This window comes from Micrasema longulum, unplaced genomic scaffold (genome assembly GCF_059751315.1).
Source record: "Micrasema longulum isolate JH-2025_06_02 unplaced genomic scaffold, ASM5975131v1 h1tg000954l, whole genome shotgun sequence".
Classification (NCBI taxonomy): Eukaryota; Metazoa; Arthropoda; class Insecta; order Trichoptera; family Brachycentridae; genus Micrasema; species Micrasema longulum.
Window position 1 is genome coordinate 1 of NW_028278145.1, and position 15,871 is coordinate 15,871.

The window sequence follows — 15,871 nt, forward strand, 5'->3', positions numbered from 1 at the left end:
TGTGTTGCAAGTACCCAGTTTTATAGCAATTATTTTTCATGTTTATTTTTTATTATCCAGGAACAGATTTGGGAGATTTTTTGCCAAAGAATTTCGGTTTACCAGAAAACAGCCCATTTCTTGAAAAAGAGAAACCATCACCGGCACCAAAGATGGCAACCAGAACAAAACAACCAAGTCCAAGAACATCACAAAGCAAGGTTGGTTAAGAAAATTATGTACATATAAGATGAGGAAGTATTTCCTGCAAATTTTTATTTCATTTGGTAATTTTAATATCCAGTATTTTACATGTGCACCCACCAAGGTATAATTCACAAAAAGTCATGTTTATTATAAAAGCAGAAATGGGGGCTAGATTTCTAACCACCACTCGTTTTGTAGCTGCAAAACGTGTTTGGATTTTTATTGTACAGCGTCCTTGAGGTGATTTTCACAAAAATGGCGCTATAAAATTTTTCCCGAATAAATAAGAACAAAAATGTTCACATAATAATCAAACATAAGTATGGAATTGATTTATTCTATGTTGAAATTCAATACATAATTTTTAATTAAAAAAATGTTGTCTAGACTTCCAAATTCCCCAATAATTAATATGTTTCTTTTCTTTAGTTTGATATAGTGATGCCGAGACATTTTGGATGACACGCATTGTTTCCGGACGATCTTTGCGATTTTCGATTACTAGGCTTAACTTTGTTTCTCTTTATTCCTAGATGTAACACGGCACCCGCAACAAGACAGTTTTTTTCAGAACTTGACACGCAAAATAAACTGGTCTAACAGTTTGTAAATTATTTTTTTCCAGCTGCTAGCAGCCCCTGATACTGTAAAGTGCCCTCACTGCAGTCGTGGATTTGGTGCCCGTGCATGGGACCGCCATGTGGCTTGGTGTGCAGAACGCGCCAAGCTGGCCGTGGCCCCCGGGGCCACGTGCGGCCCGGAGGGTGTCCGGGTGGCTCGCTCTCGCCTCATCGCGCGCACTTCCTACAGAGCTCCACCTGTCAAGAGCCGGAGGTAACTAGCACATAATTTAGCGAGAAAGATTGTTTAGAAACTAAATAATGAAAAGAGACATCTGAAGTTTTTTGCCACTCAAAAACACATATTTCTATAACAGTTTATTATATAAATAAAAGAAGAGTGATACTTTAATCCACAAATTAGGAATATACAGTGACCGGTTTCATCGCTTTCGCGACATCTTCAAGACTGGTATCTTTATTAAGAAGTTCAATGTATTTAGACAAAACAGAGGTAAGGATAGATAATTCAAAATTATATGAAAGTAAATGAAATAAAGTTATTTTTATCTTGAGAAGAGAAAGAAGAAACTAGAAATTCTCGAAACTAATAGAAAAAAATTTAATAAGAATTACTTAATGAACAGATAACACACATGCATTCTCCGTTACTTTACCCATTGTGATATATTTTTACCCTTTGTTTTTTAGAAATCATAATTGACAAAAATCACACTCACGATGGGGCACTAAAAATAAAATACTTAAACTCATTAAAATAGCATTATATCAACTCATTAGTTAACCCGAAAAAAATTTGATAATGATCCTTAAGACAAAAATAACTTTATTTAATTTACTTTCATATAATTTTGAATTATCTATCCTTACCTCTGTTTTGTATAAATACACTGAACTCCTTAATAAAAATAACAGTCTTGAAGATGTCGCGAAAGCGATGAAACCGGTCACTGTATATTCCTAATTTGTGGATTAAAGTATCACTCGTCTTTTATTTATATAATAAATTACAATGAACTTCCATCAAGAATTTTCACTCAGTAACTTAAATGTTTTTTTTTCTACAACAGATTTAAAAAAAGGTTTTTTTTCTTCTACATAATTTTTATATGCACATTAACATTTTTTATTTCGCCTGTAAAGATGCTTGATATAAAATCTTATCAAGTATATAATTATGTAATAATATTTTGAGTTTGTCCAAATGTTTGTAGTTGTAGACAAGGACTGGATTTCATCACCTAGGGAGTTATTAAGATAACATATTACAACTGAGATAGAGAATATTTTAGATAAGGGCATATGGAATTCTCGGTATATACAGGGCTCATGACCTATCATCGGCTAGTTTACATGGCCACTTCGCGGGTGATAATTTGTAAAATGTTTTGTCAGGTCCCTCACAAGAGAGAAATACTCCCTCAGCCGATCAGCATCTGTAGACTCAGGAGTGAGTGATCGTTCTTCCGGGGACCGTAGAACTGCAACAGGTAATTGCTTTACATATCTTTTCTATTAAAGACTAACACATGAATATTTCATATTTTTACTACTTTATCACTTAAATTATGCATTTGTAATGTTTATAAATGCCAGTAAGTAGTACAACGGAAAGTTGTTTTTTTTTTAACCTAGTCATCTTCTCAATACTAAGTTTTGTGGCTTATTATTTTTACCACCAAGGCGACCAAATAATAAAAAATATTTTATGATTTCCAGATGGGAGTGATGTCCAACATTTGCCGATCATTAAAAAATCTGCACGGGGTCCCGATGTAGTCAACACAATGTCTCGTAGCTTTACTAATAAATCCAGGTTGGTTATCTTTAATTAAGTTTTTTTTATCCTAATTGATATGTTACTCTAATAGAGAATTATCTGTATTTATGTTAAAGAGAATTATATCTGTTGTTAGAACTTGTATTAATTGTATATTATTATTTTCGTTCACTTTCAATCGATTGGTAGTGTCACAAATATGTACATACAAGTTGTGTGTTACCTACATTTTATTAAAGCTTATCTTATTAAAAATAATAACCTCTAATTCTTCAAAAATTTAATGAAAAAACATATATTATATATTGTTATACAACTACCTGAATTAAAAAAAAACACTTTATTACTAATTTCAGATTTGATGATAGTTATGATCCATTTCTGTCAGCTAAACGTCAAATGTTGGATCTTATGTCGTCTTCCACAAATTTACACAGAATGGATATAAGTCCGATAGAACATAAAAAAGAATTATACCCGGTTACATCCAACCCTGTCCTTCATACCCCTAGGAAAAGTAGAGATGAGAATGTTATCAATAATAATGTTTCTTCTAGTTTACAAAGAACACGCTCATTGCGAAGTCCTTCCAATAAGTATAATCTTACGGGCAAATTCAACTCCACTAAACCGACTTCGGACACTGCTACTTCCAGTTTATATTCTTCTAAAACTTTACAAAATCACGATTACATAAATAACAATGAAAAACAAATAAAATCCAATAATACTTCTCCTAAATCCAAAGTTAGTAATGCTAAAGTAGAAAACAAAAATAGATCAAATGAATCAACCGAGGTCAGTGCTAGATTCCCAAACCGAACAGAAAAACACCGTATTATTAAGCTTGAACCAGTAGATAGAATGTCAGGAACAAAAACTAGAGTTGATAATTCTATATCTAATAATAAAGCGATCAAAAACGATTTGTCAGTTTCGCAAGAAACTTTTATAGACCCAAAACTAATTAATGACAAAATACCCCCTAGTGTACAAAAGTTGCTAGATAATCCTATTCTGCTCAGTAGCACAGAGTCTCTAGTTTGTAATAATCCTGCTAAAATAATTAATCAAGCATCGCATAAAAAATTAACTAAAACTTACGCTAACACTTTCCAAGGTTCTAACAATTCTAGTTCAAACGAAGAGTCCACTACCCCCACAATAGACGACCTTAGCGCTCAGTATGATAAAATAATGATCTCCTTAGAACAAAGTTTGAATTCAAAGATGTCACCGCAAGATGAAGATGCATTGTACAATGATCTAGAAGAGTTGATGTCTTCATTAGATGATGATTCATCACCATCCCACTTAAGTTCTTTTAGGAAAAATACTACCAAGACGCGTTCTACAAAAGATTCGTTAGATGGCTTGAATTTAAAAAATAATAAAATGAATGCTCAAAATTCTCTTAATACTCGTAATTCTGTAGATAAACAAAAACAAATTCCGTATAATAAATCCATATCTTTGAATTTTAGCTCAGTCAATCCTCTCCCAAATCCCATCTATCCTATGTACACCAAGAGATCCAACTCGGTAAACGAATCCAAGGACAAAAAAATGACTCCCAGTAAAACCATTCATAAATATAAAGAAGAAGAATCTCGATTGGAAGATGACATTATTAGCTCCTTAAAAGATATTGACGTGTTCTGTGACTCCAAAGTATCGACACATACTAAATATGATGAGAACAGCCGGTCTAAGAATGACAAAAGCAAAAAAGAGGTAAAAGATTACAAATTTGACGATATCTCAATTTACAAGAAGACCAAAAAAGTTTCCAGTGTGGATAAAATAAGTGTTGCCACCTCACAATTTGATATTACTGGAAGCGAAAGTAGAGAAACATCTCCTGACAACTATAGCAATTATGGATCTAAATCCATTGCGGATTCGGCCTATGGGAGGTTAGCATTCTTATTTTAATCGCATTTAAATTTATGCACGTACAGATATATTATTGCGATATAATTAAGTAACTTTTTGGAAGTACATATTATGTAATTTAACTAATGATAAATTTGTCTCTATTTTGAGGAGTAGTTTGAACCGCTCCTCACCATCGGGTCAGCACGGGTATGGAAACCGAGTTTCCCCCGCGCGCAATGCAACGTCTCCCAGCACAACTTCATCGAGGAGATCTCCTGTAAGGGAATATACTTCTCCTTTCACCAAGGAACCCACCCCATCGAGGACGGAGAGTCGTCTCGGCTCGAGGAGATCTCCTCAGCGTGACTACATTTCCCCTTTCAATAAGGACCGAGAGTCAGAACTGACCCAATCTCGGACAGAAAGTCGCCTCAGTTCCAGTGGATCGGATGGCTCTCTTCCTTCCATGATGCAGCCCATCTCCCGTACATGTTCCAGCATAATGTCCACCTCCAGACTCTCCAAGTTCTGTCACGAGTGTGGATGTAAATTCCCTTTTGAAAGTGCTAAGTTTTGCATCGAGTGCGGTGTGCGAAGGCTCCTTATTTGAGCTTTTAGTAATTTCTCGTTCTCATGTTCTTGTAGTTTTTACATATTTATAAAGAACTTTTTTTTAAAGCTGTTACAATTCATTTTCCCATTTACAAAGGTTCCAATTTTTATTTTACTTTATTGATTTATTCAATTAATGATGAACATTAGGGTAACAAATTTTAATTAACTGATCCATTATTGTATTGTATACATCCTTTATAATCTGTGCAGTTTAATTCATACATAGATGTTTATTATTAGTTATTTATTTTACTCACCATAATATATATGTAATAGTGCACAATCTGTATCATCTGTGTGATAATATACGATTGTTATTTTTTTATTAGTGTTTATTACCATTTGTTTGATAGAATTAAACATTTGTGTAATACATCATTATATTTACCAAGATTGTTGTACCTTTTTAAAATGTACCTACAAATGTTGTGATTTCTAAAGTGTTTTTCGTTCGAGACAAACTAATAAAAAATTAGGTAACACAAACATGTGTTATTTATAAATTGGCTGTGTAAGCTGGACTTTTTTTTCATACGCAGCTAAACTATTTGTAAATTCAAATATATTTGCCATTTATCAGGGTAGTAAAATACTGTCATAACATGACGGTAATGAAAAACATTTCTTATCTACCTTGTTTACCGACTCATCTCATTTTGAATTTTTGTATGGATTATGAGGGTTTTGTCATTTAATTTTGCAAATTATTTCTATTTTGTAGAACTTAATACTACCGCATGAGATTCAAAATACCTAAATAAATAATTTAAGTGTTTTGTATGATAATCATAAACATGTAAAAATATATTTAAACAAGTGCTTTTTGAATTTACACTGTAGTAACAATTACATTTTTATTGATATACAAGTTGTGAATTGTGCATTATGTAAGTTTTTTATATTTCTGTTGTAATTTATAATTTTTGTTAGCTTATATTCATTGTTTTGTAAATTCTATACGTAAATTAAAAACTTATTAACTTTTAAATGCTTGTTTGCTCATTGATTTATTGTTAATTATTTATAAAAAATTGTAACAATTAATACAAAACTAAAAATAATTTTACTACTTACATATTATTATGAACATTATTTTTATTCTAAAGTCTAGTTACCATTCCAACAAAACGTTTGGGCCATTGTTTTAACAAGACTGATTTTACAAAATCTATAATAACAATGCAAGCTTTTGCCATAATTATTGTACTTAATTTAAAATAAATTAATTGAAAATAAATTTAGTTGTTTATTTTCCATCTTTTAAATCCCATTGTTTTTTTATTCAAAGTTTCAATCAAATTTAAATAAAAATATTTATAAAAACCATAAAATCTTAATATTGTTGTATTATAAAAAAAGACAGAAAACTATGTATCACCCACTTACTAAACTTAAATAAATTATTGTGCTCCAACTAGCAATAGTTTTAAAAATCTTATCCTTAAATAATATAATTTATTGTGATCAATGAAATAATGAACATATTATAACTTAATTATTACATATAACCAATTAGAATGTGCTATAATCTGAAGAAGCTTCTGTGTGCCTTGCTAGATGGAATGACATGACGGTTTCTTAATCTTCTAACAGCTTCTCTTAGGTGTTTGGGCTGTAAGGGACCTGCTTCTCCGGATTGTTCCAACACATCGAGAGCTGGTGGTAAAATAGTAAAAATCAGTACATATAAGAATTTAACCATAAATGTAATGGTATACACAAAAACCACATATTAGTCAAATCTCTACAAAAAAAGAATTAATAGACTATCCATCTGGTATTATAAAAATTTTTGATTTATTATAAAAACTTGAATTATAAAAATAAAACTTTTATTTTATTGGATGGTTGGAAGAAATTGCCATTTGGCAATAAGCCCGCCAATGTACAAATAACATTAGGTACAAAAGTTAAATAAATATATACTAATATTGGTTAATATTACAGGACTAAATATGAAGGTTGCCTTTTATATGTTTTGAGATTTGGCAACACTGGTGGTGCTATCTGGGAACTGACACCTCTATCGTAGACTTTGACATTTTAGAAGCGATATTTACTCAGAAATTTTTATACGGTCGCTATTTTCAATTGTTATAGTTATTTCAAAATTTGATATTAGTCTAAAAATGGAATTAAATCGTAAACATTTTTGTGATTATTTTTTACAACTTTCCAAGTGGATTAACTCAACACCAGTGCATTGATGAAATTAATTCGACTTTTGACGACTTTTTGTCCAAAATCGGTTGTTGTTCCGAAAAACATTGATGCTGTGCATAAACTGATAGTGGAAGATCGTCATTTGACTTATTGTTTTATTCAGATAGCCTTGGTGTGACAAGCATACATTCAATATTACATTAACATTTGGGCATCATAAAGATTTGCTCACGTTGGATTCCACATAATTTGTTAGTTGCTCAAAAAAAGGCTCGTGTTAAATGGTCGAAAGAAATGCTCAAAAAATATGACCGCCGTGCTTCAAAGCGTGTCTATAACATCGTAACAGGTGACGAATCATGGATATATTCGTATGAGCCCGAAACATAACAGTAGTCGACGGGACGGTATGGGTGTTTCAAGATGAGTGAAATCCAACAAAAGTTGTTAGCAGATGAAGCACTTCCAAACGAATGGTCGCCTGTTTTATCGAAAAAACTGGACATATCACAACCATACCTTTGGTGCAACATAAAATGGTCAATTTTAAATGGTACACAACCATTGTTAAAAAATCACAAAAACAAAGTCCATTAATATGATAAATCTGGAATACACCAATTAAATTGTAATGATTGCGATTCAATCTACATTGGAAAAACTAAAAGAAACTTTGATATTAGAGTAAAAGAACACTTAAGATGCTTAAATAATAATAATTTTTCTGAATTCGCAAATCATCTGATAGAAAATAATCATAACTTCAATAAAGACACTGGATTAAAAGTACTTCATGTTAAAAATAAAATATTAAAATTAGACAACTTAGAAATCTTAGAAATTAAAAAAGCGATTCATAATAAGAAAACAATAATTAATAACCAAATAAACAATATTTCTTTTAGTCCTCTCCTGTCTTACTTCGAAAATAATGATATCAAATTACCACCCGTGTAAGGAAAAAACGACTTGATTTATTGGGTACACGTGTAGTATTTAGTGAACATGATAGAAATAAAAAAATAAAATAAAAAAAGGAATCAATTCATTAGTTACGTAAACCTTGACGAAGAAGCTTGTTTGCTTTGAAACCGGTCAGTGAAAAATAACAATTAGTGGTTAAAAACAAAGTTGTTTTATTTATTTTATTATAATGAATAACCACAAAGTTAGTGCTTCAAATATAAACTTTATAATTTAAGTTACCTTCTTCGACCACTTCTCCCACAAAAACTTTGGCAATTCCTGACATAGCAATAACAACATTCTGCCCCACAGAGCAGCCAGTAATGGTCTGCATAAGCCTTTTCACAGAAGCTTTGGGAAATGCAGCCCTCCGGTACATTTCGTAGCGATCAAGTTGCTCCTCGGTAAAATTAGAAACAAGAACTCTAAAAAGTTTAATAAAATCCACCATTTACAAACAATATTTGAAACATACTCTTTAATAATGATACATGAACACTTTTAACACTATTACTTAAAAGTAAAGCATCATAGTAAAAACTCTACTTTGTCAAATTTAGTAAAATTATGTATGTATTTGTTTTGATATAAGATGCTAGGAATTTATCTAAATTGTTTAGATAACAAATGAGTTTTTTTTTTTCTTTTTAAACTTCACATCACAGTTCTGAAGTTCTTATGGTAGAGCACTCCATGCCATAGAGTCTGCAACTGAGAATGCACATTCCCTGAATTTAAGGCGTAGGAAGTCCATAGTTCTTTTAAATATTCTGCAGCAGTATTGTGACATGGTTTTGATAAGACAACAGAATTGATATGACTGAACTTATAAATTCTGTCATAACTCTCGCTGCAGCATCTAATGCAGACTCTAAAAAAACTATTTTATTGATTGGTAAACCTGCGTAAATACCAATAAAACAATCAACTCTAGACACGATATAAGCATGTAATAATTGACGGGAAACATAAACTGACAAGATTTTTGCATATGAATTTGATCTGCCTCAGATGATAAAAGCACAAACTCATCAAATTTTTCAGAATGAAAAGACTCCAAGTAGTTAGTGATGTTTAATACTTACTGCATTTTCTCCCTTTCCTCCTCTTCTATTTCTTTTTTACTTTTCTTTTCTCTTTCTCTTTCACTTATAAAACTATACTCTGAAGGTTTTTGATCCTGTTCCAACTGATCGTCTTGTTGACTGTCATCACACTGAGCCGTTATCTTTAGCTCTTCATCAGTACTGAGATTCAAGGATTTATCAATATCTTCACTTCTTTCTGATATATCCATATCCAGAATAGAATCATTAGGTTTTAGGTTATCAGATAGATCTAAAATTCATTTTTTTTAAATCAATATTCAGTATAAACCATTGCTATAAAATAAACCATGTTTTTTTTTTTTCACTCTGCATACTTAACTATAGTCTTTCATAAACCTACTTTTGCTATACTAAAAATGAAACTCTCAAGAGCAATCATACCGATTGTGCACAGGTTTCAAACTATAATTTTGGCCAAAGTTCTTTTATTGGTTTTTGTTTTTTATAAATAAAAAAGAGAAATATTGGAGTTTTTATTATGTACTGAAATATTTGAATTTTCAGACCATTTCCTTAAAGTCGTAAATAACTTGTGCTGGAAAAATGGAAATCGAGTTGTGATAGAGTGGGATTTGAACCTCGGACCTTTGGCCCATGAGTCCACAAGACTACCATTTATTTAGTATTAAAGTCAATATGTACTCCAAATGTTGCCTAATTTTACAAAAAAAACATACGGAAGATAATCCTTGCTGATTTGAAACTTTTTTTTGAAAACTTAATGGCGTAGGCCTTTGTCGACCTCTTGGTGTAGTGGTCAGTGCGTTTCCCTACCATACAAGGAGTCTCGGGTTCGAATCCCGACATGGTTGAGATAAAATATTTATTTAAAAGGGTGTTTTTACTCTAGAATATTTCATAGTCCCTGGACTGGCACCTGAATCGTAAGACTGATTATCTTACCTTCATGTAAAAAAAATGATCAAGATTGCTGCGATTGGTGTACTAATGCAGTGCCCTATGCACCATTAGGTGCGGAAAGGGAATGATGAAGATGATGACTTAGGCTTTCAGAGCAACCCTTGCTTTCTCTTCATACGCTATATTCAGGTATTAATATAATAACTTATATTTAAATATAAGTTACCAATTAAAAATACTTGTTACACTTCCACTTATTTATTTGACCAATTAGCGCTTTCACCCTCTAATGGGCATTTTCAGACTGGTAAATATTATAAAGTGTAAGAATGATTTACATAAAACTAAATATTGTCTTAAGTGTAGTTACATTTAAAAATAAGTCGAAAGAGATGCAATACATCATATTTCAATGAAACCAAGTGGGACAAAGTTATCAAAAACAAGGGAGGATTCTATTCTGTGAAAATATTCATTGTTTTAATGCAATGTACAGGGTCAAACTAAGGGGGCTAATAAGGATGAGTTTTTAAATTCCATCTGCTGATTTAATGAAATTCTATCGCTATTATTATTTATCCAATTTATTTTTTTTTAAATTTAATCCATCTAACTTTGGACCTTTATGTTCTACATGCAAAATTTTAATGTCTTTTGATTTGTCAAAATCAACTTTTAATTCATTTAAATGAGATGTGTAGTTTGATATATAGTTATTTAATCTATGTGAAGCTAAATGTTCTTTCAGTGTATGTTTATTTGCTCTCCCGCTTTGTCATATACATGAACCAGGACAATTACATGTTAATTTGTATTTTCCTTTTTTTTAAATTTGTTGACGTGATCTTTACTATTAATTAATGTTTGGCCCAAACATTTTTTGGTAATCAGAGTACACATTAATATTTTGAGAATCCCCGTGCTGTTATGGTCAGCGCGTTTGCCTACCATGCAAGAGGTCTCGAGTTCGATTCCTGACATGGTTGATATGAAATATTTATTTGAAAGGATGTTTTTACACTGGAATATTTCATAGTCCCTGGACTGGTACCTGAAGCGTAAGACTGATCATCCTATCTTCATGTAATAAAAATGATCAAGATTGCTGCGATTGGTGTACCGATGCAGTGCCCTATGCACCATTTGGTGCGGAAAGGGGATGATGATGAATAATTTTAAAAGTATATACCTGGATCCTCATTATCTCTCAACAATTCATCTTCTATCTCTAAGGGAACATCTTGTGACTCATCATTGGAATCACTGTGCTGTAAATCTCGGGCCAGGTCTTCATCTACAAATTTTGACTAATTAATATCATGCGATGCGTACACCGTACGGAATGTGATATTTACATACGTTTGCTTATAACAAACCTCTGTATCTGTTATCTTCATCATATGTTTCAGAAAACGAATCTTCGTTTTTAGATTCATTCATGTTATAAGATTTATCGGTCTCCTGTTCGTACTTTTCCAAAACATTATCCATTGCTGTGAATTTATTTTATACGTTTTTCAGAGCATATCATGTTGGGTTGATTTTAGCAGGCACTTACGGGCAGCTTCTGGATTCTAAATATGTCAACGATTCTAAGCTAGGTTAGTGACTGGTGACAAGTGATATATAATAGTTAGTGAATTGACTACACATATAAAAATAGTGAGATCAAATGTATTGAGAATTGTCAACATGAAAGTGCAAGGCTATAATTGAATACGAGTAAAAAGTTTTTACTAAAAACGTTTACGATCTTTTTACTTTTCGGAAAATGACAAAATAAAACCACTAAAACTAAACCAGCACAAATAACACAGAAGAACATTAAAACCAGATTGACGCGATCACAGACTACAGACACACTACAGATATCTTGACGCGATTGACCCGATTGACAGTATTGCCCAGAGATTATACACATTATAGTATAGTATTGACACCACAGATTACATATCCACAGACATTAGCAAAACAGAAAAGAGAAACCCTAGAAACCATCAACAACGGTTACACGAAGGATGTTTTTTTTCTTTATTGGGGTATCTTTACCTTGTAGTAACCCTTAGAGTATATTATATATACTCTAAGGCAGAACCAAACACTGACTATATAGATGATGTATATAGTAGGCGATGGTAGTATCTATATGCACTCTTTACCTTAGTTTTTGATATTGCATAACTGTTTTTCTATAGAGCAACAAAGAACTACATACAACAATGTATTAATACCTAGGTACGAATGTACGTGGATGTGAAAAATAAAGAAAGCTGAGAAAGACATGGCACTACCAACTATAATGAATATAAATTTGAAGATAACATGTCAAAAGTCGGAATAATCAGCGTGCGTGCAATGGGAGATTTATGAATGCAGTGGAAGAATGTAAATACATAGTGATTGGGTAATTTTGATAGATTACTCTCTGCTTACACAAATGTGAAAACGGCACGATAGTTTATTTGTTTTGAGAATACGTCTTTTCGTTTATTTTTTTGTCGGTATGACAAATATCTCCTGTAGATCTAGGTGGTGTTGGTATGGCCAATAGCCACTTTTCGTAATACAATACCTTTCCCAAGCCTCCTAGAATCTAAAAAAAATATATTTTATGTATAATTCATTTTTAAAAAACGCTATTATAATTCGAACGTGGCAGCATGAATCACCCGATGAGATAATAGGGGCTGTAAAGGGTTCATCGATTTATTTAGTAAAATATATTGGGACAACAGATACCTTATGCATGTTGATAGAATATTATAAGCGCTCTGTAGCTGCAAGACGTACGGAAATATTTATTTATTGTACAGCGCCCTTGAGGTGGTTTTCACAAAAATGGCGCTATATAAATTATCATACTACTATTATAATCTTAGAGTATATACATATAATTATAATATAAGAATTTTATAAAGTGTAAATAAATTAATCATAGAGTAAAAATACTTAGGGAAATCAAAGAAGATGTGACGTTTCGTGGTTCATCATTTAATTATCTTTGTTGACACTTAATCTTCAGAAATCTTTAGGAAAGGATTTTTAGTTTTCACTGACGTGGTTATTGAATATTATTTTTGGTTCTCAAGATCTACGTGTATTTTTTTCTGAAATCTTATTTTAGTTAAAATCTTCACGTTATAATTTTCATTATCAGTGAAATCAAGTGTCTAAAGCCAACCTCCAAAATGAGTTTACAGTGGAATATAATAGCCGGCTTTCTTTATTTAGAAATTGGCTTAGTAATACTGTTCCTTTTGCCTGTAATCAGTCCACGAAAATGGCAAAAAGTATTCAATTACCATCTTATTTTGAGGGTATCCAGGTATTCTGCAATGTATTTCTACATTTTATTAGCTGTGCTTTTCTTATTCTTCTTGGATGCTGCTAGAGATATGAAGAAGTACGCAGGCCATGGGAACAGTATAAATTTCGCATCGGAAATGAAAGGTTCTATAAGGTTGTTCAGAGCTCAAAGAAATTTTTATATCACATTTTTTTCCATATACCTGTCTTTTGTACTAAGACGACTTATAACTATGATTGATATTCAGGCTACTCTCATCAATAAATCTGAAGCTATTATAAAGGAAGCTGAAGAAGCTAAAAATTTGGCTTGTCGAACTGTTCAGGATCATGATAATTTGGTTTCCTTAGAAAAAAAAACTCAGGAAGATACAGTCAATGGTTTAAACGAACAGATTGAACAACTGGCGGAAAAATGTGAAACATACGAGGCGACTCACCGAATATTAACTCAGAAGTATGAAGAAGCTATCAACGATTTGAAATTAGTTAAAGAAAAATGTGCAATTGATCACTGATCACATTTGAAGTACATAATTATTAAGCAATTATATTTAAGTTAAATATTGACAGTGATTGATATTTTATATTACTGCCAAATATGCTCATTACTATTTATTGGGATTACTAGTCGAAATTCATGATTTGTTTGTACATAGGTAGTTTTAAAATGTTTATATTCATTTATATTTCATCTTTCTTTTACAATCATACAGTATGTTGGTTAGGTATTGTATTTTATTCATAATTTGTGTAATCAAAGTTAGACAATAATTATCAATATGAACTGAAAAGTCAAGTTGTGAATTAATAAACAGTAAACACTCAAAATAGTAAGAAGTACAGACTGTTTTGCAACAGTTTTTTTAAAAACAGAATTTATAATTATTGTAATATCGGGTTTACCTAATTTAAATAAACAATTTATCCATTTATAAAAATAATTAACTTAGGTTCTGTCTTATATCACTGTTTGACTTCAAGTTTTAATATAATGTATATTATGATGATTTAACAAAAATATGTAGATACTGGAAGCATAAATTGTAAATTTACAATTTTACTGTATGATATTTATTGAAAAAACCTTACCCTCATCAATATACGTTAAGTTATGTTCATCAACACACATTGAGTTATGTTCATTTTCATTATTTAAAGCAAAAAATAAATACATGTTTCTGATTTAGGCGGCCTCCGTGGTGTAGTGGTCAAGACGCTTGACTCACGCACGGAAGGTTCCCAAAAATTAAAAAATGTGATTTTTCTCAAGCCTGGTTGTTCTGTAATGTAATTCACCACTGTAATTGGGCCTCCTGGCCTGTTGTGGTGCAAAAAAAAAAATTAAATGAAAAAAATGATGATTTTATGTGTAAAAGTGATTTGTAATCTGCTTTAATATGACAATTTTTATATATTTATTTACCAAAATCATTTTATCTTACATGTTTTATCGTACTTACTGTAGCTTTATTAAAAATACAGCTGATTACTTGTATAATTTATTATGATAATTATTATTGTTTAATTGCAGGCTGTTATTTTTATATATTGCCAATATTGTATACTTCCGTTTATTTCTAATACTAAAGTTAATATTGTTTTATTTATTTTGTGAAAACTGAAGAAAAAAACCTTATATTCTGTATTTTTCTAGCCTAGTTTTTTCTATGTATTAAAATTCTACAGCATATTATATTACATTTTTATCACTGTTTTGAAAACTTAAGACATTTTTCCTCGAGTCATTTACCTACTGTGATTTCTTAGCCAACAGTTTTATTAATTTGACTATTAAATATTGTTTTGATTCAATTTATTCATCATCATCACTGTCATTCCCTTTCCACACCTAATAGAGCACTGTATTGGAGCGCCAACTGTAATACATGTTTATTGTTTTTGCTACATGAAGTTAATATGCTTCAGGTCCAGGAACTATAAAATATTCTAGTTCAAAACACCTTTATAAATAATTATTAGTTCATGACATGTCAAAAGTCAGAATAATTGGCACGCGTGCATGAGAAAGTATGAATGTAGAGGAAGCGAGATTTGTATGCAAAGATAGGGTGATATGGCGTTCTTTCCTCTCTCTTACCCTTATGGGGAAACGGCTTAATGTATTTTTAAAATAATTTACCTGATATTACGTGTTTCATTAAGTTAAGGCTTATTTATGGACTTTAAAATTTTTTGTAATAGTATTTTTTGCATTTATTATGAAATTAATACATATGTTTAGATATTACACACATATATCACTGCATTTGTACAATAGATTTTTAATAAACCTTTTTTGTGTGATTGTTGTTTTATTTTTAAAAAAAAAACCTTCCCTGTTAGGATGAAATTCAAATGAATTAATTTTATTTTTCATTGTTAGTGAAACAAAGTTACTATAATATTAATATTACGTTAAATAC

At 31.2% G+C, this 15,871-nt stretch overlaps 3 protein-coding genes across 6 annotated transcripts; 2 read left to right on the forward strand and 1 right to left on the reverse strand.

The window, feature by feature from the left end:
* On the forward strand, positions 1–6,277 carry LOC148277928 (uncharacterized). 4 transcript variants are annotated; one of them, XM_088232150.1, is made up of 6 exons: positions 1–200; positions 812–1,020; positions 2,163–2,257; positions 2,487–2,583; positions 2,904–4,463; positions 4,594–6,277. In XM_088232150.1, the coding sequence occupies exons 1-6, from the start codon at positions 39–41 to the stop codon at positions 5,033–5,035; spliced, it is 2,565 nt and encodes an 854-aa protein (XP_088088276.1). In that variant the 5' UTR covers positions 1–38; the 3' UTR covers positions 5,036–6,277. The 4 variants fall into 4 exon arrangements, with proteins under 4 accessions (XP_088088276.1, XP_088088277.1, XP_088088278.1 ...); XM_088232151.1 differs by having other exon boundaries at positions 4,597–6,277; XM_088232152.1 differs by having other exon boundaries at positions 4,600–6,277.
* Taf11 (TATA-box binding protein associated factor 11) lies at positions 6,278–12,068 on the reverse strand. Its single transcript, XM_088232154.1, has 5 exons — positions 11,516–12,068; positions 11,329–11,433; positions 9,255–9,507; positions 8,410–8,594; positions 6,278–6,696 (listed from the first exon to the last, which is right to left on the reverse strand). The coding sequence occupies exons 1-5, from the start codon at positions 11,628–11,630 to the stop codon at positions 6,563–6,565; spliced, it is 792 nt and encodes a 263-aa protein (XP_088088280.1). The 5' UTR covers positions 11,631–12,068; the 3' UTR covers positions 6,278–6,562.
* A 1,050-nt stretch (positions 12,069–13,118) lies between these two features.
* On the forward strand, positions 13,119–15,752 carry LOC148277930 (B-cell receptor-associated protein 31-like). The gene has a single exon (XM_088232157.1). It carries the CDS (start codon positions 13,328–13,330, stop codon positions 13,961–13,963), a length of 636 nt encoding a protein of 211 aa, XP_088088283.1. The 5' UTR covers positions 13,119–13,327; the 3' UTR covers positions 13,964–15,752.
* Positions 15,753–15,871: the final 119 nt, after the last annotated feature.